This window comes from Nycticebus coucang, chromosome 13, assembly GCF_027406575.1.
Source record: "Nycticebus coucang isolate mNycCou1 chromosome 13, mNycCou1.pri, whole genome shotgun sequence".
NCBI classification, from domain to species: domain Eukaryota; kingdom Metazoa; phylum Chordata; class Mammalia; order Primates; family Lorisidae; genus Nycticebus; species Nycticebus coucang.
Window position 1 is genome coordinate 97,435,179 of NC_069792.1, and position 27,522 is coordinate 97,462,700.

The 27,522-nt window shown below is 44.2% G+C and overlaps 1 protein-coding gene across 1 annotated transcript in view; it reads right to left on the reverse strand.

Annotated features, from left to right (window-relative positions):
* Positions 1 to 3,588: 3,588 nt before the first annotated feature.
* FAM135B (family with sequence similarity 135 member B) overlaps positions 3,589 to 27,522 on the reverse strand; it is a 286,925-nt gene continuing 262,991 nt past the window's right edge. The window contains exons 13-20 of the mRNA XM_053559011.1: positions 21,166 to 23,173; positions 19,169 to 19,335; positions 16,655 to 16,746; positions 15,470 to 15,567; positions 13,722 to 13,873; positions 11,275 to 11,385; positions 10,509 to 10,622; positions 3,589 to 6,489 (exon numbers count right to left, since the gene is read on the reverse strand). Of these exons, the coding sequence (XP_053414986.1) occupies positions 6,284 to 6,489; positions 10,509 to 10,622; positions 11,275 to 11,385; positions 13,722 to 13,873; positions 15,470 to 15,567; positions 16,655 to 16,746; positions 19,169 to 19,335; positions 21,166 to 23,173 (2,948 nt within the window). The 3' untranslated portion in view covers positions 3,589 to 6,283. The remainder of the gene's footprint in view (positions 6,490 to 10,508; positions 10,623 to 11,274; positions 11,386 to 13,721; positions 13,874 to 15,469; positions 15,568 to 16,654; positions 16,747 to 19,168; positions 19,336 to 21,165; positions 23,174 to 27,522) is intronic.

Sequence of the window (27,522 nt, forward strand, 5' to 3'; positions counted from 1 at the left end):
TCCTAGATGGATGTGATCGGCTGTTCCAAGGCAGGAACAGCAGAAAGAGAGTCTGAAACAGCCAAGGACAAGAAGGCATGGGGAGGAAGGGGCCTGGGGCCAGGAGAAGAAAGGGGAATTTTGAGACAGTAAAATGGAGCACAGGTGCCCAGCCAAGACCGGAACAGTTTAGCCCGCCAACGATGCTCTTGACAATGCTTTGTAAAACCACCTTTGTCACCAAATAATGTTTTCCTTTGATATCTAATTTACTGGTTATGGAGAGCCTCTCATATAAGAATGTATTAAATAATAATAAAACCCCCTGGGGTTATGGTTTGGAAGACACGGAGTTGAACCCCAGCTTTGATATTAATAAGATGCATGAGTTTTCACAATTAAATAACTCCTCTGAGTTGGAGAAATTGTAGCATAAAGGATAAAACAAACACTTGGGCTCTGAATCAGGACTCCACCATTGCTGAGCTGTTGAACCTTGGTAAAGGGCTTGACTCCTCCCAAGATTACCCATGTGTTTAGTGGACCAAAGAAAATTACATATGCAAAAACTTAGTAAATAAAAGTTGAGCACTTTATATGTTATTTCCATTCCTTTCCTCCTTCATTTGTTAACAATTAGATATGCAAGAGTCTAGGTTTGTCTATCTAAAGTTTTCTGTGATGAATCACAATGTTTTAGATTAGATGATTATTTTCAAAACCACAGAATCACAAGCACATCTTTGAAACACACACACACTCTCTCCATAATTTGGCAATAAAGAGGAGGTCAGATGTAGGGAAATAGTCTAGTTTAATAGTGAACAAAGCATAATCCAGAAACATCCATACATTTACATTTGGCCTAGAAGCATAGTTTTATACATGGAGGGCTTGCTTGGTGTGACAGAAGTCACTGGGATCATTTTCCCCAAAATTAAAAATGACGTACAGAGTTTTGCAGACTGAAAAGTGCCCAATCCCCATTCAACACGAAGAGGAAGAAGCACAGAAAGAGGTCATTTTCCCAGGCCGCCCCTCACGATTTCTGTTTAGACATTATTGGCAATCCATACAATTCCCAGGTGCCATGGAAAGTAAAATTAAAAAGGAGTAAAGAAAAAAAGTAAAATAAATAAATAAAGGAGAAGGGGGCACAGACAGACTGGAAAAGACGTCTCAAATGTTTTTAAGGTTTCATGTCAGTTCCATATTCAAACAGAAATAAATGAACAGACACACAGGTACTGCTGATGTCACCACCATGACTCGTGTTTGACAAACACAGCTCAGGCTGCTGCGCATCAGCTAGAGTGTGGGCGGGACGATCCAGTTTTCCTCTCCTGGGATCTCATGATTTTACGTTAATTACTAGCAGTGAAAGTAAAAACCCCAAGTTTTATTATTTCTCCCAGATCTTTTCAGCCGTTAGGATTATGTGATTTACGCCAATTTCTATAGGTTAACACGGAATCCAGCTCAAAACAGACGTTCAGTAAAACATAGACAGAGGGAGTGAACAAATGAGCAAAATAGGACCCAGACGTGAGCACTCCCTGCTCGGCTCGGTCCACCCTCAGTAAGGACACTGCCGTGCACAGCCTTGAGACAGACGGAAAGCATCACTGTACCTCCCTGCCTTCTTTTCCAGGGCCACTCCTCTTTTCTTACACCTGTGCACAGCTGAGACCCAGCAGTGTTGCTCCTTGCCAGTGCTCAGAAATGCATGCTTTGAAACCAACGCAAACTGCATGGCCGGGGCTGGGGGGGGAAGTGGCAATTACATTTAGGGGCTTATAAGTGTCTCAGTTCAGGCTTTCAATTCAGTAGCAATGTGCTTAGACAGATACGCCACCATCTTTCACCAGTGAGAGCTAACTATACCCTCTGCCAAGTCCTAGCACTTTTTTTTTTTGTAGAGACAGAGTCTCACTTATGGCCCTCGGTAGAGTGCCATGGCATCACAGCTCACAGCAACCTTCAACTCTTTGGCTGAAGCGATTCTTTTACCTCAGCCTCCTGAGTAGCTGGGACTACAGGTGCCCACCACAACGCCCGGCTATTTTTTGGTTGCAGTTCAGCAGGGGCTGGGTTTGAACCTGCCACCCTTGGTATATGGGGCCGGCGCCTTACCGACTGAGCCACAGGTGCCGCCCGAGTACTTTTTTTTTTTTTTTTATTAAATCATAGCTGTGTACATTGATATGATCATGGGGCATCATTCACTAGCTTTACAGACCATTTACCAAGTTTCACATATACCCTTGTAAGATGCACCGCTGGTGTAATCCCACCAATCCCCTTCCCTCTACCCACCTGCCCCCTCCCTCCCCTCCCTTTCCCCCTTCCCCCTATTCTTAGGTTGTAACTGGGTTATAGCTTTCATGTGCAAACCCTAAATTAGTTTCATAGTAGGGCTGAGTACATTGGGCGGTACAGTGAGACTCTGTCTCTACAAAAAAAAAAAAAAAATAGAAAGATGGGACTTGCACCCCTTTACCAAGCACTTTTAAATGTAGTTTCTTCTTTGCAGGAAAAAGCAAAAGCAAATGAGTCACGTATTATTTCTAGTTAGCTTTTTGCTGGTCATGTGCTACATGGGTGAGCTCCTGATTTGTCCCTGTGGGAGCTCCTTCTGAGCCTGGCCTCAGACACCCTCACCACACCTGTGATGACCTGGTCTCCGCCCACCTTCCCCTTGTGTGCACACACTCCCTCAGGATAGGACTGACTTTTTATTTTATATTATTTTATTTTTTCTTGTATATCCAACACCTGATTTATGGTGACCAGTCAGGAAATATTTGCAACTGAATAAAGGACTGTAGTTTTGACTAAGTCATCCCAATCTCGTGGGGCTGCAGATTGTTCCGCTATAAATTTGGGATTATAAAAGTTCTTTCCCTGTAGGAAATGTGTATACTCTAAAGAAGTTAGTGTGATCACATTGCATACCAATAAAGAAATTTCATTTGATGGCTTCCATGCAAAAAAATAAAAAATAAAAATAAAAAAATGAAAAAATCATGGTTCCCTCTTCTTAACCTGTTTGTGTTACCATTTGTTCCAGCTTCTCTCATGAGAAGTTCAACAGGCCTGTGTGCCCCTCTCAAAGGCAACTTCAGACAGGAATGAATGGATGAATGAAATAATGGAAGGGTGTGCATAGTGGTGGCTGACCGTGCAAAGCAAAAAGTCTCAGCATTCAAGTTTCCCTCTCAAGGTTCTTTCCTGGCCTTCCCCAGGCAGTAGGGAGAGAACATCCAGGACCAGCTGCACCGCCCGTGCCTCCATCTGAGCCCTCCCAGGTCCCATCACAACCATAGGGCCAATCTTCCTTGGCATCCTGGAGAGCGCAGACTATGAGCCGTACCTCTGAGCTCCCACATGGCACAGGCTGAAGAGGCTCAGTAAACACCAGTGAACTGCAGAAACAAACAGGTGGTTCTCTCTCCACCCTTTCTCCCAGGGTCATAGCTCTCCGTCTGCTTGTGATCTTCCATGGAGGTATTTATTGTGCCCCAATGTGACTTTAAGTCCAGATATGCACTGGATATTATTTGGCTCATAAACAACAAAATTCCAATTAATCTCAATAGTAGGAATTTTTATGTCTATTTTGGGAGACTTAACAAATCATTAAAACAAACCAAAAAAACAAAACTAGACAGAGAATGAAACATACTAGACGAGTAACTCAGCAGGCATTTTGTCTATAATTTTTATAATAGAATGTTACTGCTTTACATTATATATATATTTATATATTTATGTGTGTATATATTAGATATCTATACTTTAATAGAAAGACATAAAAAAGCCTTTTCAAATGAGGCATGAGAACACAACACTGGACACCCTTATTTACAACATAGAGATGTACTTCCTACACAATTACAGATGCTCAGAGGCCAAAGAGCGTTTACAAAGACAGCACAACACCCCTGTAAAAAAGAGGTGCACCATGCAGCTGGACATTTATTGCCATGAGTTCTCACTATGTCCAGACAGCATATTGAAGTTAAAAATGGCATCTGGTTATTGGAAAAGGTGATGATCATCAGACCCATCCTGGCTCCATAACCGCTGGCTACATGGTCTTTCAAATGACCAGGCAATGACAAACGTTGTTGATGGGAATTGGAAATACAACATGAAATGCGCTCTTCAGCGGGACAGGGCCTGTCACTTGTCCAGAAAGGGGAAGTTGCTACAAACCTGTGATCCCAGCTAAGCGTGGGGATTTGTCCAGGCCAGAAAACACAGCACTGTGGGATTCATGAGTAGGAAACACACGTCCCCAGGTCACAGCGTGAATGTGGCACTTTGATGATAGCCAGAGTGCATGCCCCACACTGACTCGGGAACTCAGAGAAGAACTCCCAGTGGGAAAGTGACCAGAGGACTTAGAGACCCCATGTGTGTTTAGACCAGGATGTAATGAGCATTCAGAAAAGACCCAGAAAGAAACCCTAAATCCACTGTGTGGACGTCTGCCCTTGCAGATCCCCCATGACACACTAACACCAGTGCCATTCCCCACTAAACTTGTTTTGTTTTGTTTTTTAATCCACACGTGTAATCTGCTAAATTGCCTGTCTCATGTTCTGCCTTTGTTTTGCCAAGTCACATGCAAGAATCTAAAATTCTCAGATGAGCCCAGATTCGCTTGGCTTTGTCACCATGGTGTTGGTAACCTAGAGTCATGGTCCAGAAGCTGGTCAGGGAACCTGGTTCCAGATTAGTTTCTGCACTTTCCAAGGACTGTAGTTTTGACTAAGTCATCCCAATCTTGTGGGGCTGCAGATTGTTCAACTGTCAATTTAGGATTAAAAAAGTCCTTCGCCTATATGAAATTTGTGTAACTATTGTGCAGAAGAAGGAGCTGTCATCTCCAGCAGGTGCACCTCCTGTGTTATTCATCCCTGTGGTCCAGCAGGTGCACCTCCTGTGTTATTCATCCCTGTGGTCCAGCAGGTGCACCTCCTGTGTTATTCATCCCTGCAGCCCAGGCTCATGCATTCCATCCCTCCTTACAGCTAAATGATTCTTTAGGCTTCCTTTAGTCCATACAGTGTAGTAAACATCCTGGTAATTTTCAAAACTTCCCCTTAACTCATCAGTAAGAGTTTGAATCTTCGGTCTGGCTGTTGTTCCCCACTCTGACCTCACTTTTGTCCCCGTTCACTATTGGTTGTTATGAATGATGACCTTTCCTAGCCCTTTATTTTCCTAAGGCAAGAAGACATTTCTATTGAAAGAATACCAGCACCCTTCTTAGAGCTCCCCTGAGGTTGAACCCAGCTCCCCTCTCTCTAGATGACTTTCTCCTTCCATGGAGAGGAGAAGCAGCTGGCCATGTTAAAGGTTTTAATATTTTTTTTTTTTTGCAATTGCATCATATGCTAACATTGCATTTCTTTGGATATACCAGCAGGAGCCTCCTACACGCACAATGTGCATTAACCTCAGTGACCCCTTCTGCCAGGTTCAGTCTCACTCAATTTTCCCCACCACAGACAGAGATGGAAGAAATCACAGAAATAGATTGTGGAGCAAGGCAATGCATAGAAAAAGTCTGGGGAAGTAGGTGTAGTGACTGTGTGTTCCCTAGAGATGTGTTTGTATCAAACCTGTATTTACCGATAGCATCACCTTTATCCCTCCTTACCTTAAGTCACCCCACTTGCTGCTGTTAGGAAACAGAGCTGGGATTTGTAATGCATTCCTTTGTCTCTTGTTTTGAAAACAGAGAGAGAGAGAGAGAATATGAACATGGGCATCACACTGTCTTGAACAAGTGGTGAATCTGAATCTATTAAGGATTCTATTTACACAATTATGTCCCACTTCTGCACAGAGGTTAACCTGAGTTCTGAAATGCTTGTGTGCACTTAATTTAATCAAAATGATAAAGCTATGAGCTAGTGATGTACTGGACAATCATACTCGGAGCAGCCCTCAGTGACCCAGTGGTGGTTTAGAAGGTGGGCTCACCCACTCCAAGTACACACATTCTGGGGTTTTTTCCCCCTCTTATTTTTCCTAGAAAGTATCTTGAAGAAGACTCCGGATGGCTAGACAAATCCAAGCAAAGTCTGTTGTCATTTATACTCTTTGTTTGGCTTTCTCAAATCTCCAAAAGCACCTCTAATGTTGGGTTCCACCCAGCCTCCACCCCTCACTGCCATCCTAGGGAGCTCTACCTTGGAGTAGTGAGGACTATACACCCAAGTCTCGGCTAACACTCTGGATTGATCGTAAACACTCTGGTGAGTTACCAAGGCCTGCTCCCTCACAGCTGCTACTTGAAGTAGTTGAGTCCCGCCACCAAGAAAAACTTCTCCAAAAAGAGCTCAGAGTCCAGCACAGCGATGTGAGCCGCACGGCCGATCAGGGTGTTGGCAGTGTTGGGCAGGGCATGGAACACGTTGTGTCGAATTAAAGTGCAGTCCTTGGCTTCAACCAGAGGGCCCAGCAGGTTGTTGATCATTTCCGCATAAACTGGCCCTGTAAGGAGGGAAGAGAGGTATGAAGCTGGTGCAGCAGTTAGCAGTGGGATCTAGAGACGGACGGCGGATGGGAGTCAGAATCCTGCTCCTGGGAATACCTTTATATACCAGTTTCTAACCGCCTCGTAATGTCAGTGAAATAAATAAGAAATAAATCAAAGTTCTGTCGTCTACTCAGATTACAGTGGCCAGGGTCCACAGGAGGCTTCCACGTGGTGTGGACTGCACCTTAGAAGCTACAACAGAACAGGGGTGAAGAGGTCCTTGTGTTTCTCAGTGCAAGACTGTGCCTCTCACGGGATCAGAGAAGGAGGCCGTTGTGTACTGGAGAAGACCAGGAGATGCAAATTCTATTTCTGGAGACACATCTCAATAGAGAAGTAGATCAGACATCTCCCGGTGCAGGCATTGTACAGGCCAATAACGCATCACTCAGCTTCCCCGATTCTCTGTGGTGAGTAGAAGGAGGAAGGAAATGCAGTTTCCTTCCTGTCGGGTTATTTTCACAATTAGGTGTCCGAATTGACTTATTCTTTCACCTGAACATGACTCAATTGCAACTTTGCCTCAAAAAGTGGAGATCTTAAAGCTGCACAGTGAAATTGAGTTGAACAATAAACACATTTGCACATCCAGTCGCCAATCTATACTTCTCAGACCACCATTAGTCCTTCTTGTGAAACTATTCAGGACACCTTTTATATCACATAGAGATACCTTCTGTAATGATCCGGAGCACAGTTTACATTTAAAAAAAAATTCATATTAATGTGAGGGTACGTATGATTAGGTTACATGGTTTGCTTTGGGAAGGTTGCAGTCTGAGTCGCAGCTGTGTCCTCCACCTAGGAGGTGTGCCATAGACCCATGCACTATACCTGTTGGGTGGGAACTTACTCAACCTGTTATCCCCTTGCTCCTACTTAAGTTGAATTGAGTTTTTCCCTCATGCTTCCATTTAGTGCTGAGTACACATGATGCTTGTTCTTTCATTCTTGTGATATTTCTCTTTGTAACAACGTGAAAGGATGTTTTACTTTTGACTTATTGGGGAGACAGTAATCAGAGGTGATAAGATAAGCCCAGTCCATATAACTAGATGTGTTTTGTGAAGCTGCTATGGTACTCCCAGTTCCTGTGGTGAGAGGGACGAGTCCTGTTCTGAGCTGCACAGTCCCATGGCCTCACCCTGGATGCTCCCTCATACCACGTGGATAGACCCAGACAGTACCCCTGTCCCCGCCAGTCATTAGCAGGGGAGACCACTTGGAGCTCTGCTTTCCCAAGCTGGGAAGGGTGGCTGTGCTCCCCATAAAGCCAGGAGCCTTTGTGGGTTTCCTTTTTTTCTACCTCTTCATAATCTCAGTAGGAGCTTTGAGGTGAAACATAAAATTGAAATAATTAGAGATTTGGTTGTGACAATTTCTTTTAGCCATGTCAATTCAGCAGAAAAGACCTTGGGGTTAAAATAAAGGGTATGAGCCCTCCCAAGAGCCCACTGATGTTTTAAATAGTAGTCATTACAATAGATAATAATATCCTAACAAGTTGTCATGCCATAAAAATTTTATGCATGAAATGTTCTTTTCTGAGGGAAAATGAAAATCAGCCAAAATTAAACAACAAAGGAATGGTTAAAGTAATCATGCTTCACGGACTAAATAATTATGTAGCCTTTTAAATGATGGCTATGAATCCTACATAATAATGAGAATAATGCATAAATGTTGTCAATACATGGAAATAGAGGCATATTTTTGTTACATCAATTCGGTAATTTGTTTAAATTTCATATGCAATAAAAGTCAGAAGGATGCTTATTAAAAACAAAAGTCATTAACATGTGGTGATTACTTGGCAACACAACCAAATCACTTTCTGCTGAAACCTCTATTGGTTTCAAAAGTTCTTCTTTTACATTATTAGACTTCAGATTATACTACAAGTCTACAGTGATCAAAACAGCATGGTACTGGCACAAAAAAGAGATACAGATCTATGGAATAGAATAGAGAACCTAGAGATGAACCCAGACACATATAACCATCTGATCGTCAATAAACCAAAGCAAACCATACACCGGGGAAAAGAATCCCTATTCAATAAATGGTGCTGGGAAAACTGGTTAGCCACATATAGAAGACTAAAACTGAACCTGCACCTCTCACCACTAACAAAAATTGACTCTTTCTGGATAAAAGATTTAAATTTAAGACACAAAATGATAAAAATTCTAAAAGACAGTGTGGGGAAAACTCAACATTATTGGCCTGGGAAAAGATTTTACGAAGAAGACCCCCTTAACAATTGCACCAACACTAAAAATAAATGTATGGGACATGATCAAACTAAAAAGCTTCTGTACAGCTAAGGGTACAACACCTAAAGCAAACAGACACCCTTCAGAATAGGAGCATATATTCTCATGTTATGAATCTGACAAAGGGCTGATAACTAGAATCTACAGAGAGCTCTAACTAATCAACAAGAAAAGAGCAAACAATTCCATTTATAAGTGGGCAAGAGACATGAACAGAAACTTCTCTGAAGACAACAAAAGCCAAGTGTCTGGTGCCCCATGATCATACTAATGTACACAGCTATGGTTTAATAAAAATAAATAAATAAATAAATAAATAAATAAATAAATAAATAAAAAAGACAACAAAAGGCCAACAAACACATGAAAACGTGATCATTGTCTCTGGTAGTTAGAGAAATGCAAATCAAAACCACCCTGAGATATCACCTAAACCCAGAGAGAATAGTCCACCTCACCAAGTCCCAAAGCTGCAGATGCTGGCATGGATACAAAGAGAAGGGAACACTTTTACACTGTTGGTGGGATGGCAAACTAATACAGCCTATATGGAAAGAAGTATGGAGAATACTCAAAGAGCTAAAATTAGACCTTCCATTTGATCCTGCAATCCAATTACAAGGTATCTACCTAGAAGAAAAAAATGTATTTACCATAAGACATTTGCACTAGAATGTTCATCACAGTTCAGTTCACAATGGCCAAGGTTCAAATCAACACAAGTGCCCATCAAAACATGAATGGATTAATAAACTGTGGTATATATATCTTAGAATACCATTCAGCCATAAAAAGGATGAGACTTTACATCTTTTGTAATAACCTGGATAGAAGTGGAGAACATTCTCCTTAATAAAATATCACAAGAATGGAAAAGCAAGAATCCAATGTACTCAATACTAACATGAAACCAGTAGATGGACAACTATATGCCAGCACAAGAGAAAAGCACAATTAAATTCAAGTGGAGAGAGGGGGCAAAGGAGAGGAGGGAGGAGGATTTGTGTGTTCTCACCTAACAGGGCACAACGTGGGGGTACAGAGCACACCTCCTGGGTGAAGGAATCAACTACAACTTGAACTTTACTTTAGAAATAGAAACAAGGTAACCTAAACATTTGTACCCTCATATCAGTCTAAAATAGAAAAGTAATCAAAATGTCTGATATACAATAAATGAATTAATGAAAGGGGACCAGAAATGTTCCTATCCCGGTTGCCTGAGAAACACCCCCCTAGCCTATACAACCCAACTCAGATGTCATCTCCATGGATCTTTGCCTAACTGCCCTCTGTCTTATTCCCTTCTGTGCTCCATCCACGCATTGCATATTCTTTTATTTTTTGACTCATCACATTATCCTGCCATATTCCTACCTAGATAATGTATCCTTGAAGGAAGGGCCTGTCTCTCAGAACTCTACATCCCGGCCATCTCTTTCAGTATCTGGCACACAACAGGACAGAACCATAGTTTCATAATCTAATAAGCATGTGACCATTTGTCACATAGCAGCCTTTGGGACACTGGCACCGAGGGGCGTGCACACACACAGATGAGCCACGCCCACCCCATCACTGGGATCTAAGATAAAGACAGCACTACCACCCTGAGCCCACGAGTCCCTAACAAAGTCCGTTTTATACATTCACATTTAAAATTTCTTTTTCCTAAGAAATAATTAAATGCAGCTTACCTGTGTGTCTGTCTTTGAGGGCCGTTTTGCACATCTCGATCCTGGCAGAATGGAATGGCACGTAGCGGTCTTGGGGGGAAGCAACCAGCACGACATTCTTAAAATACTGCAGCCCTGTAACAATCCGGCAGGAGAGTGTTTCAACATGGAGGCCCAGGGGTAGGAACTGAGTCAGTGTTTGCAGAATGATGGAAGACGGAACCAAGGAGCAGACCCTGGCCAGGTGGGCTTGCTGGCAGGACTGAGCAGGCCACTCCAACAGCAGCCCTAGTCCCTCACTGGCTGTGGAGACCGCACGGCTGATTGAGACCCACTGATGCCTTCCGTGGGTGTTCCCATGATGCAAGCAGGGTCTCCACACCTTGTGCACTTCCCTGTTACAGGTGCAGGTGCAATGTCAGGCCTTCCGGAGAACGGCCCCCATATCTCACTGCACAGTCTGGGCCACTGCACCTGCATATATTATAGGAGTAGCTGCACCTGGGTGAAGCTGACACACAGATTGGGGCCTGTGCAGTCAGAACCTTAAAAGCTTGATGGGCAGTGGGAGCTACAGCCTGTGTGTGTCCAGATGACCCCGACACACCTGGGTTCTTCTCTCTTGGGTAGCCATTGGCTTCTTGAGGAGTTAAAGAGCCTTTGCAAGTGCAGCCCACTGACTATACCCTGGGTGAGTGAACCAACGGAGCATTACAGCTACTTCATATCTCAAGAGTTAGATCTCAAGCTCAAACTCATGAACACAGCAGTGGAGGAAACCACCCACCTGTTTTTTGGCTTAGTTGGTAAAGGAAACATTTGCGCAAATCAGCATTATCCCTGAAGGTCAGCTGCAGTAGAGACCCAGATTTCTTCAATTTCTGCATGAGCCACAAGCCTAGGAAGACAAGAACAAACATGACAAAAATCAAAAACAGAAAAGGATTAGAGAACTGGTATGGAATCAGGGAAAGATGAATGATAAATTGTAGAGTTTAGAGAACTTAAGAGAGTAGTAGGCATTTTAGCAAATACTTGGGTAGTCAGAGGTAAAGGTGCACACCTACAGGTAAAGGTGGCATAGACATAAAATCAACCTGCAAAATGATACAGCAACAGGCATTTGAGCCACTCAATCTCCCGACAAGCCTAAGGAAACAATCCTCAATTTGAAAAGCAGGTGAGAACAGCCTGGCAGATGCACATAGCACCCTGTAGAACTCACGAGCGTGTGATTTCAGAACCCGTCCATTCACTCTGCTCATGTTAGCCCAATACTGATGACTGTATTATGTCACCACAACAAACAAATGAATGTGACAGAAATAAACAAGACACAGTATGTGGGTGTATGATTCCGATTTCGGGGTGAACATGTAAGTGCCTAAGTAGAATGGACTATACAAAATCGGTCTGAGTGTGCTCAACTAGAAGAATTACCGGTGTTACTTCATTTATTTTTTAATGTTTTGTGATGTTGCAAGATTACTTTAATTACTTTATAATTATGTGGGGGAGGGGGATAGGGTTTAACTCATTTGTTGTTGTCCAGAAAATGACTCCCTTGGTTTGTGAAGAAATACAGAATGCGGAGGGCAGGACTCCCATTTATGTGTCAACATGTCAGATAACTCATGTTCACAAGTTACAGCCTCAAAATGAAAAGCAAAGTAACCTGACCCAGGGATGAAACGGTCTGTGTATGGGGAGCGTACAGAGAATAAGTGGCAGAGGCCTGGAAGACGGGCGGGGACAGTGGAGCTTCTTAGGGGTGGATCTAAGGCCACAGAAGGTATTTTTTAGGACTGTTAATAACTGTTATGAAACTATTGATTATTACATAAGACCCAATGAGCTACTCGGGCTTCCATCCACCAAATCTTGTCAGTTTCTTGCTAACACCTCGTTTGTAGTATCTATATGACACAGTGACACAGGGTGAGTCTAACATCTCTGACATTATAGGGGCCTTCGCCATCATCCCCTGCCCCTGGGGGCATGCTGTCTTTCTGTCACAAAGAACGGCCTGCAGTGTGCTGATTACAATAGCTATAACATGTTACACGTGCCGTTTCCTCTTGCAAAGAAAACACTTCCCAGCTCTCACTGTCTTGGAAAGTCTGCTTATCTTCCAAAATATGTTGAGCCCTGCTTCTTTGCCCTCTGTGACGTGCTTCCCTGACAGCACAGACACCATGATGAGCGCCTCAAAGCCAAGGGCGAGCAAGCAGCAGAGTTGAGCTGTACTCAGTGCTCCACAAATGCTAGCAAGCTTCGTGGTCCTTCTTCTGCTTAATCCTCAACTGTTGCATGAAACACACACTCATTCTCCATAGATATGAGTACACACATGTACATCAGATACATATGTTTGCCCAGATATATATGTAAACACACATATGTGTCATAAACATACATGGGCTATTATGAAAGTTTTGAGATGCATAAAATCAAAAAACATAAAATCGCATGAACGGGAACAAAATGATGCCCTCCTAGCTGGGCGCACTGCTTCATGCCTGTAATCCCAGCACTCTGGGAGGGTGAGGCAGGTGGATCCCTTGAGCACTGTAGTAGGTGCCTGTCGTCCTACCTATTTGGGAGCAAGAAGATCCTTCTGAGTAAGAAGATCTCTTGAGCCCAAGAGTTTGAGGTTGCTGTGAGCTATGATGATGCGACTGTACTCTACCCAGGGCAACAGAGGGAGACTTTGTCCCCCCAAAAAAAGAAAGAAAGAAAAAGAAAAAAGAAAATAAACGATGCCCCTCCAACAATGCCAACAAGCCAAGCAAGTTGAAACTTGCACAGGTAAATCAGAAAGGACATTGTTTCTTAGAAGTGAAATAAAGGACTATAACACAGCCTGTCTGAAAACTTCTGCAGTGACCCAAGGTACAGATGTGTAAACATACATATATAACGTACATGATCTCCACTCTACAAATAAGGAAAATGAGTATCAGAGAGATTGAATGTGCTGGGCAGAGTCTTCCCTGAGTATCTCGGTCAGAACTGAACCACATACACCACCTTCCTGTGTACAGAAATTTGAAGGCAGAGAAGATCCTACAAAACACCCAGCCTCATTTTACTCAGCTCACATCCAGAAGGGCCACACTCCCATCATCCCCCCTCCAAAGGCACAGGGCTCCGTTAAGAACTTCTATCCTCAGCTTCGGGTCCCCAGTGCCCCAGATGCATTTTGAGAAATGGTGAGGCTCAGAAAAGTCTTACCTGTACTAACCAGGGCACTGTTGTTGTACAAGGTCCCCAGGTGAGGCCCGGACAGTGACAGGAAGGTGTGGAGTTTGTTGAGGTAATACCGGAACCGGGGCCGCGTGAGAACAGATCTGATGATGATGTTGCCCAGAGAATGGCCGATGAAGCTGTGTGGGATGGAGGGTGCAGGTGAGTACGTGTGCTGGCTTGACGTACGCCAGGGCCAGGCACCCCAGCCCCCAGTGGGTCCAGGGGAGCTGGCAAAGAGATGCGGGCTGCTAATTCATCCCCATCAGGTTCCTGAAATCTGGCATCTCAACCCTGAGAATATGTCTTCACGGGTGGAGCTCTGTGGCCAGAGTCTGGGCATTTTTTTTTTTTTTTTTTGAGACAGAGCCTCAAGCTGTCACCCTGGGTAGAGTGCTATGGCATCACAGCTCACAGCAACCTCTAGCTCCTGGGCTCAAGCAATTCTCTTGCCTTAGTCTCCCAAGTAGCTGGGACTACAAGGTGCCCTCCACAATGCCCAGCTATTTTTTGGTTGCAGCCATCATTGTGGTTTAGTGAGCCCAGGCTGGATTCAAACCCGCCAGCTCAGGTGTATGTGGCTGGAGCCTTAGCCACTTGAGCCACAGGCGCCTAGCCAGAGTGTGGGCATCTTGTGCCTGGCTTTGTATCTTCAGAGCTCCTGCCCCTCCCGGGTGGTCCCCAGGCCTTCCCACTGTCCTCCTGGGGGAAGACAGGGTCCTTGGGGAAATGTACCTTGGAGCACTGAACTATCCTGGTCATTCACAGGGTAAAGTCTCAGCTCCCTAGCCTGCTACGGAGAACATTACTACTGAACTTGGAGATGACCTCTGAGGTTTTCACCATTCTCTCCCTCACCTGCTGTTGATTTCTGGAGCTGTCCCTTCTCAGCCCACCTTGTACTTGATCCCCTCCTACAGGGTCTGCGCCAGCCATGGTGCTACTCACAGATCCCCGGATTCAACATGTCATTACTTTCAAATCAGATAATTATTTAGTGAAGTTCTATTTATGAGCGGGATACCGCTCTACATTTGCCTGTGATAAGCACAAAACAAGCAAAGGGAGGGAATGAATGTCAGCCTCTGACACTGCAATGCCTTGCTTGCTTTCTTTTATCTTTATCTAAGGCCTCAGAATCCTCATTCATGGAATTAAAGAGGTGATACTTTACTGGGGAGACTACACGGAATGATGCATATTGAGAACAATGTGCACATATTTGAATGATCCACGGATGCAAGGTACCTCCCAGCACCTCACCCACTGAAATACCGAGACCAAGTCACTTGTTACAGGCTGAGGATAAAAGCAGCATGATGGAGCCCTTCACTGGGGGGACGAGTCCCTCAGCTTTTTGATGGACTGTCTCAGTGCAACCACTTGACAAAGACACAGAGGTGCAGAGATTCAGAAAGGATTCTGAAAGATTGTTAGAGGTCACATACCTGGGACATTGAGAGTCACACTTGTAGATGTGAGAACAAGAATTCAAACCCAGGAGTTCGCGTTTTAAGTGTAATACTCTGTCTCCTGAGCTACAAAATATTTATTCTCCCTGACACACAGTGCGATAGATCCGAGTGTGTCCACCAACCCTGATAATTCATGCTCTGAAAGTCACACATTGGTCTAGCCTGGAGTATACAGAAAGCATCATACCAAATTGGTATACAGCAGACACTCACAAGTGTCTCCTTTGCCCCCAGCATTAACTACCTCTGGTTTCCCTTTACCTTATTCGGGATATGGAGAGGTTGTACAACTGAATATGTTGAATGATTTCATCCAGTAATCGGTCTGTCATGGTGTCAAAGTCTGCAAACGTGTCCGGCTGGAAGAAGAGAGAATAAGGGTGTGTTGGGTAAGTGTGTGTGTGTCCATGTGGCTCTGTGCATAGCCTGCCTTCTCCCATGAGACACAGGGGTGTGCCTGAGCCTGGGGTTGGAGGTGCAGAGGGTGACGTGACTTCAGGACAAAAGGCCCACACACTGGGGTATCAGTGAGGGAGTGGAGCTGCTGAAGTATCTTCATTTGGGAGGGTGACTGAAAACCGAAGGGAGACCAGAGGGGAGCAGTGAGCCCGTGCTGTCCTCCGAGCACTGCTTCACCAATGAGGGAGCAGGCCTGCAGGGGAGGCCACGTGCTCGCTTAGTGCAATCCGAGATTCACACCAGGGCATATCCAACCCCCAAACCCCTGCCTTCTCCAAACCCCTTTGGAGTAGGCTATGAGGCTGTGTCCACAGGACCCTGCCCAGCTTTGGGGGGGATCCTAAAGCTACCTGTGAGGGTAGCTCACCCTCTAAGAGGGGTGGTTGGACGATTCAGGAGCATAAAAAGAAGAAGGTTGGCAGGCATAGGGAAAACACATTAGATTGGTTTTTATAACTTCAACTGTGAACCTTTGGGAATGGAAGCCATGGGGAAGCAGATTTCGGGTCAACATCACAACATGGAAGTTTCTTGTAAGTGGTGCCATTCTACATGCTGCTGTCTGAGATGTGCTATGCTCCAGATTGGGAAGATGAACCAGGAGTCTTCTGAGTATTATCAGGGGTGAGGAAGACGCATATGGGGGGCAGGGGAGAGATTTGGAGAAGGCTCCGGACTCCCTGCCAGTGCCCCCAGTGAGCCTCCTGGCACAAGATGGTGAAGCTGCCCAGTCCCTTAGCCTTCCTTCTTTTAGCTTCCACCCACCCTGACGCCTAGCACGTTTTCATCTCTCACTCTTTTCTCGCTTCCCCTAAAGAACACAATAGGTCTTATCTCTCTTCCTCATCCATGTGCCTGGCCAGTGCTCCTTGCAAGGGTTAGCTACCTCCTATCCATGTGTGTCCACAAATGAATGAAGTGCCTTTAGTAGGCTCGTGCAAAGCATTCTCCGGGGGTTCTTTTGGTTCTGAAGTTAATCTGTCATACCTGGTTCTTTTCAGACATTAAGAAGTCCAGTTTCCCTCCAGGGAGCCCCAGCTCTATGAAAGTCTTCACCAGCCGGAGGTCTGCACTGTTTCCTGCAAATGACAGATGACCCCACCCCCACCCCCATGGTTAATCACATGAAAGGTGACACACAGAGCTGTGTTTCTGCCTCTTCTCCCTTTCCACTGAGTTTTTTCCTATTTGGGGTTAAGCAGAAAATATAAACAACTCAAACCAGTGCCATGCCACCTGGGACACAGGCAGCCCACGGTCCTTCTACGGTCCGGCCTCAGTGGGGCTACCGAGTACTCTATCAGCACACGCTGGGACCCTGTCCAGGCAGGACCAGTGGCAAGCATACTGTCTCCCCTTCTTCCATGCCACGTTCTGTTTGCCAGGACATTGTGTAAACATGTTGCTTAATGACTGATATGACACCATGTGACACCTACAAGTTCCCTCTTAAAGTATTTGCTCAGCACAAAGTCTCCCTAATTCTGCCATTTACAGGCGCTCAGCAAGGCCCCCGCTAGGCCAGATACAGCATAGTTATCAACAGAGAGCAAGACTTGCCCTCGGGAACAGGAGTCCCGACAGAGCAAGCTCCACGGGGCTCCACAGTGACCACCGGAACAGGAATGAAAGTTCAGAGTTAAAGGCTGCAACTAACAGTAAAGCCACAAAGAACATGGGGTACATGTTATTCCTGAAGCAAAAACCATGTGAAAATGAATTTGACCTAAGAGAATAAGATGAACATTCAAGTATCGTTAGGCGTAATTCCACGCAGGTAACTGGAGTTCTAAGGTGTCTTAATCAATGTTTGGACTGTTCCTGAAACAGATCAGATCTCCACAGAGTCTGGACTTTAGAAGCTGTTTATCTGGATACACAGGCTGCCTAGTTTACGGTGTAGATACACCCACACAGGCCACAGTTTCAAAGCAGTTTGCAAGCTATGACTGAAAATACAATCAATTTTACATTATTCTTTATGAGACTACCCAGTGAGTCAAGGGAAGATGAGAGTGCCCTATGGAATTGGGATAACTAATTGGGAGCATTCTTCCTCCTTCAGGAAGCCTCATTATGCCCAAACACCACCCATGCTGGTTCCTGGTGGAGCACAGGCCCAGGCTCACAGGGTCAGGGTCATAAGTGATCATTTTTTTTTTTTTTTAGAAAATATGTGTATTTTGGGGTAGGAGGTTCGATTTCATGCATTCTTTCTTTCATTTCTGTCAGCAAATTTCGGCTCTTCAGTTTTGCTGCTCTGGTTGTGATTAAAATTTCTTAATGACATCCCAAGATGTGTCTTCAAAGATAAAATTAAGTGAAAAGTTAAAAGCATTTACATTGAGCACAAAATGTGTTTATTTAAAAAATGAAAATGCTCGCCTCTTCTTTAGCTACTGAGGAAAAGAGAACTTTCTGCAACTTAAAACTTTCTCAGGAAATGAGATCTAATAAGATGTTAAATTGAGAACATTTACAAGAATATAAATCTCGGGCTTATTAGACAACATGCAGAGTTGTGTAAATATTCATAACTTATCTACATGAACCTTCTCTGTTAATATAACTATACCCTTGGAAGCAAAATTTGAACAAAAGGACCTTATAAAATCCCGAAGAGTTTAGACATCGGCCTTGACCTTGAGAAGTAACCTTGGCACCAGTGGTCTCCTGGATGACTTGATGGTGGTCATGCCACCACAGCTCAGTTATCAGATTGGAACCACACCATGACGCTGCTCTGTCTTTATAACACCCCACCTCTCTCACATGCATGGTATAAAAGATAAAATCCTACGGTCTGACTGGGATTCTTGGTCCACACAAATTTGAGGATCTGATCCTATTTGAATTTAACACCATCTAAGTAAGAGATACAGCCCGGACATGCATAGCATTGAGTGGAAGAGTGAAACAGCTTCTTTGTGCCTGCAAAACCCCGGAACTATGTAGAGTGAGTGGGTGCCTGAAAGGTGACCCACAGTGAGAGATGAATACAAATCATCGGAGCTTCTTGGAATCAGTGCATCAAGGCATTAAGCCTACTCCATCCCCTGGGGGCTGCTACCAGTCTACTGAGCCAGGAATCCCTTCATCCCTGTATTCTAACCACCGTACTCACATTGCACAGGTACACTCATTCCAATAATATGCTCGTTCCGCCCATTCACTCAGCCCCTTCTTTTATACTTTCCTTCTATTAATATTTCATTCTACTTGTTCATTCCATTTATTTATTTATTTATTTATTTATTTATTTATTCAGTTCATTCCTTCACCACGTTATTTCATGTACCCGACAATTTTTCTGCCAGAGAGATATTTTCTTTGAAAGCAAGGCTATGACATTTGTCCAGAGTCATCATAGCTACTGTCCTTCCACAGTTGTTAATTGAACATTTCATTGAGCTAGTATCTGATCTAAAGTAATTCATAAGGATTATAAATTGTAGATAGTACAGAATTTTGAGGGGGAAGCTTTTGTTTTCGAGAACTCACCATCCAGGCCGTGCACACAGACAACCAGGTGAATCCCGTCTCCCAAAGGTTCTTCCTCTTCCTCTGGTGGGAAGTACGGCATATCCGAAGCCAGCACAGACACGTCACTGTACAGAAAGCCTTCAATCTTCAGTTCTTTTTTAAATTTTTCTTTGGCCTGATAGAAACTGGAGAATACACTAATTAATCACCCGTGAAGCTGTGTACGTCACACTGCACAGGAAGTGTGCTGGGCTGGTGTGCAGGGGACAGAGCGGGAACTGTGAATGTGAGCCCTCTGGGGACACACCGGTGAGTGAAGCTTTGTGCTGAGCAAGGCGGCGGCAGCAGCTCAGAAAACCAAAGCCTGAGGTCTCTGGTTCTGCAGGCTACGTGGCTGCCACATTGGCAGGGGGATAGGATTTCCAAGTGTCTATCCATCTCTACCCATGCAATCTTTCTAAAGGAAACGCCCCACCCCAGGGGAAGGCTTCCTAACCCAACACTCAAGCCCCCCAAGGCCTGGCTTTCCTCTGCATCTCCAGCATCACTCCTCACCACTTCCAGCTTGTAAAAATAATGCATTTCTTCTAATTCCCAGCATGAGCTATGTGACGCGGCTCAACCTCCATGCCCGGTGCCTGTGAGTCTCTACACTGCAATGCCTTTCCCACCTGGCCGTGGTATCTTGCGCCTGCTTACCTGACAGCATGGACTCAGAAGTCTGACTGCCAAGGTCAGAGTCTCACCTTCATGCTTGCTATCTCATATTATCTATTCTTGGCGTCATCATCACCACCACTGTATCTCATATTTTCTTCCCAGAGTAGGCATTATCTTCTCCAAGAAGCATCTCCTAGCCACCATCCCCATTCACACTCACTACATCACGTCCTTTCCCCTCTGGCTCCGCTATGCACACATGAGCCATCACATTCACCCAGTCACTGCCCTCAGTCACTTTTCCCATCTGTCTGTTTCCCTGGTAGGGTGCAGTTTACACTAACACCCAGGACATCCTGGGTAGGCATCAACAGCTTCTGCTCTGCACTTGTTGAACTGATGAGAAGTTCCAGATGATAGGTTTTTAACCCATTTTATAAACCAAAAGGTCCAATGTTCACTTGCCTGTGCAGTTTCTTTTGGAGACATCATTAATAGGTAAGGCTTTAGCATTTTGCAAAAGATTAAATGAGCTATTTCCATATAACAATTCTGTTACACATCTAATTAGATACTATACATTGAAAAAGTAAACCAAAGAACCCCATAGCATTAAAGAGGGCTTAAGGGGCAAATCTGCTGAGGAATTTCTAGTCTCCAAAGGCTCCTTCAAGCCTCTCAAAATGTGCAAAGGTCACAGACAATGATATCTGTAAGAGAATTGTCTTCACATAATAGAAACTGGACAAAACTTAAATGTTCACTTTTAAAGGATTTGGTCAATAAGTCTTAGCCTATCCATGTGCTAGACCATAGAGGGTGCCAAAACATGTGCACACAATTTAAGGGATGTTCTTCACGTATTACTTTTTGAAGTTGAATGGAAGCTATTGTTACCTGGACACACTACACACATCCAGTTTACAATTTGTACACTTTGGGGGAATGATTGATTTTATTTTCAACAAGATCTATAAAAATGTGTATACCTTTGTTTGGCACTCCCTGTCTTGTGTAAACATCAAAATGATGATGCAGAAATTTATCTATAAACATAGGAAGATATTTCTAATATATTACTCGATTAAGAAACTTTGTACAGAATGATCTTACTTTTATATAAAACATTGATACATATGCATAAATACAATGCATAGAGGAAAAATGTGGAAGAATAAATAAAATATAATCACATAACAAAAAGTGGCAGAATCTGGCAGGTGGTATAGCTCAGTTTTACTCCCGGGGACTATTCTGTATTTTTTATCGGTATGATATAAATACATTGTCTTATCATCATTTGGGGATCGTGTGCATGAACTTGAGACCTGCTGGGGGCCCACCAGCCAGCTTACCTAAACATCCTCTCACTGACTTCTTCCTCCAATTTGCTGGGATGGGTAGAGACAACTCCAAAAGAGCCCAGAGGTTGATGAGTGATGGGAAATGAGGTCTGTCTGGAAGAAAACCCAGTCCTGGCAGGGGGCTCCTTGGTCACAGATGAGAAGGGAAGGCATGTAGCAGTGCAGGACACGGACAGGTTGACAACCTCTACGGCCTTCAGGCCCTCCAGAGAGAACGTCTCTGTGGAGGTCGGGGGCGACCCCCCGACAGAAGTACCCGCCTCTGGCTCTTGGTTTCTTGAACCTTTGGAGTGAACAGAGTGAGTCACAGTGGGGCACACAGTGCCTGCTTGGTGTTTACTCTCTGAGAAGGCAGTCACGCCTCTGTCACCTGCTGTGTCATTGGTGGTGCGAGACGAACTTCTTTTCTTGCCTGATGAACTCCGGTTGATGACATCAGCAGCTGATGGATGGCTCGATTCGTGCATCTTATGGGGGGAGATACCCTCAACCTCTGAGACGCCACCACTGGAAAGAGCCTGTTTACCCATATTCAAGTCTTTAGCTGTGCTCTTTGGGGTTTCCACTAGTGCTCTCTGAAAAGACCTCATCCTAGGATTTTCAAGTGCTATGACGCATGGTATTTTTAAGTTAAGAACTTTGGTTTCAAGGCTTGCAGTGTTCTCAGTCCTGCCATCAAGATTACAGTGCCCTTGAGGATCCGACTGACTCTCTTTACCTTTGGGAATGTCTATGTAACCAGGGCCGTGCAGGTGGTCAGCATCTGACTCTGCCCTGGCATCCTGGACTCCGGAGCCATGACAAAGGTGAGCACAGTGTCTGGGAGAGTCTTTGCCCTGGAGGTCTGTATCTGAAGTTTTGCCAGAATTTCTACCTTGCTCTGAGGCGTCAGTCTCATTGGCAGCCTCCTCTGGACTACTGATTTGGGGCGCAGACACAGACTTGGTTAACTTGGTGAGAGCCAGCTCCCGCTCCTCCTCCTCAAAAGGCAGAGAGCTAATGGAGGTGAGAGAAGCCTGGATCCCACTTGGCAAACTCACGTTGCTTTCAGTGTGTCCGCCCTCTAAGGAACTCCTGTGCAGGGCGTGTCTTCGCACAGATGGGTGCGAGACTTCCCGGTCGCTGGGCAGCTCCAGGGCCCTGTTCCGGACCTCGGACCAAGCGAAGGAGCTTGGCTCACTCTCGATACCGGAATCAGATATGACGGAAGAAGATCTCTTGATGACCCCAGAGAGCACTGACAGTTCCTCCTGCTCTTCCTGGAGAGGGTCCTTTAGGGAAGACCTAATATCCACCAACGGCTCCCTTGGAGTAGAGCTCAGTGGGTCACAGGGCTCGGAAGGGATGATTTTCAGATGCAGCAGCACCACCTTACTCTCCTGTTCACCTCCTTTTACTACAGTACTTAACTCACCACAGACAGCTATTTTGTCTAACGAGATGGCATTTTGGTGACTTTCAACTGTCACTACTTTACTTAACCCATCCTTGTCTGAGCTGCACGTGTGTCCAGAGTTCCTACTTTCATGCTGAGCACTCACGACCACCGTGGACTCTGCTTTGGAGGGGGTCTTATTGCTGGAGTTCACATCGATGTAAGTCAGTGCAGGGGCCTGTCCGTCCTCTGGGCCTGGACTCCTTTTGGACAAGTCTGCCTCTGCCAGTGGGTGTGTCCCAACATCAGATCTTTGGCCAGTCAAAGATTTGTCTTCACGTGCACCTGCTTTGTCCCGAAATTCACCAATTGTCAGATACACCTGAGATTCAGAGCACACGTCTGCAGGATTTCGTGTAGTGATATTCTTGTCTGGCTCTGGACACCTAATAACATCTTCATTAGAGTCCACCCGGGGTGGTTTCACAGTAGATGAGACAAATTCATCCGTAACAGATAATTTTCTATTTACAATATGGTTCTCTTCTTTCTTTTTTTTTAGATTCATGACTGTGGGACTTGTTACTGAAACATCAAATTTAGGACAAAGACTCAAATTATTCCCTACAGAAGAAAAACAAAATTGTATTATAGTTTAAGAACCTTTGTTCATCGTTATCCAAATAACTCACACAGGACAGGTATATAAAGAATTGGACTTTCTTGTTTTCCTATTTCCTGAGCCATGCCTTCTAGAGGCTTGGAATTTCCCAAGTGATAAGAGTGTCTTTGTGAATTATGGAAGTCCTGATAGTGTATGCTGACCAGGTATGAGCCCCTAAAAAGTTATGCTAATGAATAACTCAGGATAGGGCTTGGACATGCTGTAAAAACCAACTGTGAGATTAGAGAGGGAGAACCTTGAACCAAGTAGTGGTTACCTAACCTCCAGCCTGGAGGTGGGTTTCAGGCACATGGCAAGTGGTTCAATTATTTACACCCACATAACAAGACCCCAGTGAAACTCTAGATCAGGCGTCCTCAAACTGTGGCCTGCAGGCCACATGAAGCGGTGTGAATCATATTTGTTCCCGTTTTGTTTTTTACTTCAAAATAAGATATGTGCAGTGTGCATAGGAATTTGTTCATAGTTTTTTTTTTTTTAAAACTATAGTCTGGCCCTCCAACGGTCTAAGGGACAGTGAGCTGGCCCCCTGTTTAAAAATTTTGAGGACGCCTGCTCTAGATACTGAATGTAGCTGAGCTTCTCTGTTTGAAGACTCAGACTGACGTCCCCACAGGATGGCAAGTCCTGAGGACACCAAAACTTTATGCCTGGGACCTCCGAGACTTCAGCTTGTGGCTTTCCACTTTTGACTGGACAGTATGTGTATCTTTTATAATAAATATAATTGTAAGTACAGCGCCTTCCTGAGTACTGAGAATCACTCTAGAAATGGAATCTGAGGGGCCTAAGAGAACCCCAAATCTGCAGCCAGTTGTTCAGAAGTGTGTGTGGCCTGGGAACCCATGATCTTACTTCATCTAAAATGAAGTCAATCTTATCCTAGAATTGTGTTACTAAACTGCGAAGTCTGACTAACTCTGGGGGTTCGTATCCGAATTGCATTGTACAATTAAAAAGCTGTCAAATCTTGTCATTTTTATTTACTTTTCACTTATTAAAGTGTTTAATGATTCCCACTTGTAAATATTACAATACTTCTCCATCTCATGTACAGCATTTATAAAGTTAAAAAAAAATAGCTTTGGAATCAGGAAAGCCTGATTTTTAATCTGGACATTCCCACTTACCAGCTGTAAGATCTTGCATGACTATGGAATTTAAATGAGCTCTTTTCCTATTAGAGTTCACTTTTCCCAACTCTAGACTGGACAGATTCAGAGCAACAGCAAGGCTTATAGTCATAAATCATAGGTACAGCTGTTATATGAAACAATGTTATACATGGAGAAGACAGGTTTTTTCTCTTTACAGAAAAATATTCCCAAACTTGAGGTCTATAGCCAAGGCAATTATCATAAGTAACATTCAGACCACAAGAAAGTGCCCAGAATCATTTTGGTCTTTGTAATAACATAGTGAGGAGCTAAAGTATGATATTTTTATCTTATTTTAGGGTAAACTTATCTTTCTCTTCTCTCTCCCCCTCTCCTAATAATTCATAGATCTTCTGAGAAAATCATCTCATCTGTTATTCAATTTCCATATACATACAACATAAAACAGGGGGACTGGTTTTTAGTTTCCTTAAACATTTTGAATTCTTTCTATGGTGTTGGTAGGACTTAAATAGATACGATCACTACTGAATGTGATCACAGAGTCAACCCCTCGTGGGGCTTCAGACCTCACTGTCTGATCCTTCTGAGTGAGCTGACAATTGCATCAGGGAAATGACGGACCTCTTTCTTATGTGGACATGTTCTTAGCATCTTGAGAGACTATCAGAAAATCCCACTTCCTCTGGGAGACCCGTTCCACAGCCTACCGCAGGGAGAAGTTCTCTGTGGTAACGTCCCAGCATCCCTTCTAGACACGATAGCATGACACACCCTACCCCCTCACTGTGACCCCTCTGTGCACCTCCCCTGCCCTCTGGAGAGAAGGCTAGCACTGTGGCTATACACAGCCAGTGAATTGTGTTCGTCAATGAAGCTGGAATAGAACAAAGATTCAGCAAAGCAAATAATAGTATGCACATTACTCAATGTCATTTTCTATGTAAAAAATCTCAATCCTGTGAGCAACAGTTATAAAAGTGAACCAGTCTCTCTCTTTGAGAAAATGGCCAAATATTGGGAAACATATGCAGGCACACGTGCATATGTGTTTTCCTGCAGAAATAATGTGGGATTTGGCAAAACTATGGTGATAATGAAAGGATCGGTAGGTGCCAGGGGTAAGGGAGAAAGAGAGTGAATAGGGTTAGCGCAGGGAACATTGAAACTGGTGCAACTTCACTGCCGGATCCTGCAAGGGTGGAAACTCGTCATTCGTTATCCATTTGTCTAAACCCACAGAAAATACAACACCAAGAGTGAGCCTCGGGCGATCGTGATGTGTCAGCATCATCCTCTGAACAGACACACGTTGATAATAAGGCAACCAGTGTATGGAAATCTATATACCTTGCTCTATTTTTCTTTGCTAGAAACCTAAAATTGTTCTATAAAACCAAAAGTCAAAAAAAAAAAAAAGAAAAGAAAAGAATTTGTGCTACTAAGTAGTATGATTTGAAAGTCTTCAGAAAAGAAGGGGATGAGTCACCCAGGCAGGGAAAGGGCACTCAGGGGCTGAGAAGTTTGGGGTGTACAATCCGGTCAGGCAAGGTTAGGCCGTACTTGGCAAGAGCTTGAGGTGCCAGAGGTGTGAGGTCAGACAGTGTGAGGGAACCCACACTGAGGGTGGACCTGAATGTCCTTATGTTAGAGGTAACAGGCTGTAGATTCTTAGAGCCTGATAAATAAAGATTTATCAGATTTATCATGAACGGTTGTGATCCAGGAAGTGCAGTGAGGAACTGGACGGCCAAAATAGCAAATATTTGTTTTCACTATTGCAACTATGGAAAAATGAGAGTAGCAAAGGAACTGATTCAGAAAAAATAGATTTAGAATCAGATACTACTGGGTGGCAATCATTAACATGCGTTCATAATTCCTCTGTAACAGTTGTGCTTTTAAGAGTGTTATGGACTAGCCTATCCTATGGTCAAAGTGGACTCATCAAGTAGAAATTATAGTCCCTTTTGCCCAATTGCACACAGTTACAAAATATTTTTGGAAAAATATTTAAAGCTGGATAGTCTGGCCAACCCTTGAGGCTTTAGGCAAACTACTCACCTGCTTCCAGACAGGGAGGAGTAAAGCTACAGACAGAACTGGCAGAGTGTGTGATACCCTGCAGGTGTTCAAGCCATGGTAATGTAGCAGACCATGAACTCATGCTGCTATTTTAATATGGAGATGAAACTATTTTACTTCTTTTTTTTGCTACGGTAAAATAGAATATAGGGCGGCACCTATGGTTCAGTGAGTAGGGCGCCGGCCCCATATGCCGAGGGTGGCGGGTTCAAACCTCAGCCCCGGCCAAACTGCAACCAAAAAATAGCCGGGCGTTGTGGAGGGCGCCTGTAGTCCCAGCTACTCGGGAGGCTGAGGCAAGAGAATCGCTTAAGCCCAGGAGTTGGAGGTTGCTGTGAGCCGTGTGACGCCCCGGCACTCTACCCGAGGGCGGTACAGTGAGACTCTGTCTCTACCAAAAAAAAAAAAAAAAAAAAAAAGAATAGAATATAAATGTATCTATTAACCTTATGGCAAGACAAAGATAGAGATATATCTTTATTATATATATTAAGGCCCCTAAAATCTTTGGAAAAGAATAGTTTTTTTTATTGCTAATTATGATGATCTGGGATTAAAGAATCATCAAAGTACTTTGTGAAAAATCAAGTAGATCCAAGAAAGCTTCAGGTTTTGAGTGGGGAACAGATGATTCTGTAAAAGTACTTTGCAAGTGGGAGCGGCTCAAGTCAGAGGCAGGTGGAGAGATGTCTGCGGGAAGACAGCTCTGTCTGTGCGGCAACTGCCTTGGGTTCCCCTAGGAAGATGAGCCCACATGTGCTGTGCTGGTGATCCGGGTCCAAGCACATCATCGAAGCTTCGAGGAGAGACCAGTCCTAAACGCTATACAAATATGAGTAACGAATGCCTTAGCAAAGCCTGTGTGTGCGGATGACCCCAGAAAGGCCTGCTGCTGTCGAAGACTCCAGGTCCCTGGCCTGAGAAGTTACAGGAAAGGAGTGGGTAGAGAAGTCCCAGAGAGACTGAGGTTGACTTTCTAGCTGATGCTGCAGGATGGAGGTTTGAAGATAAAATGAATTTGATTAACAAAAGTACAGATATGCAATATGATCACACGTGTGAGTTGAGGGGCTGAAATACATATA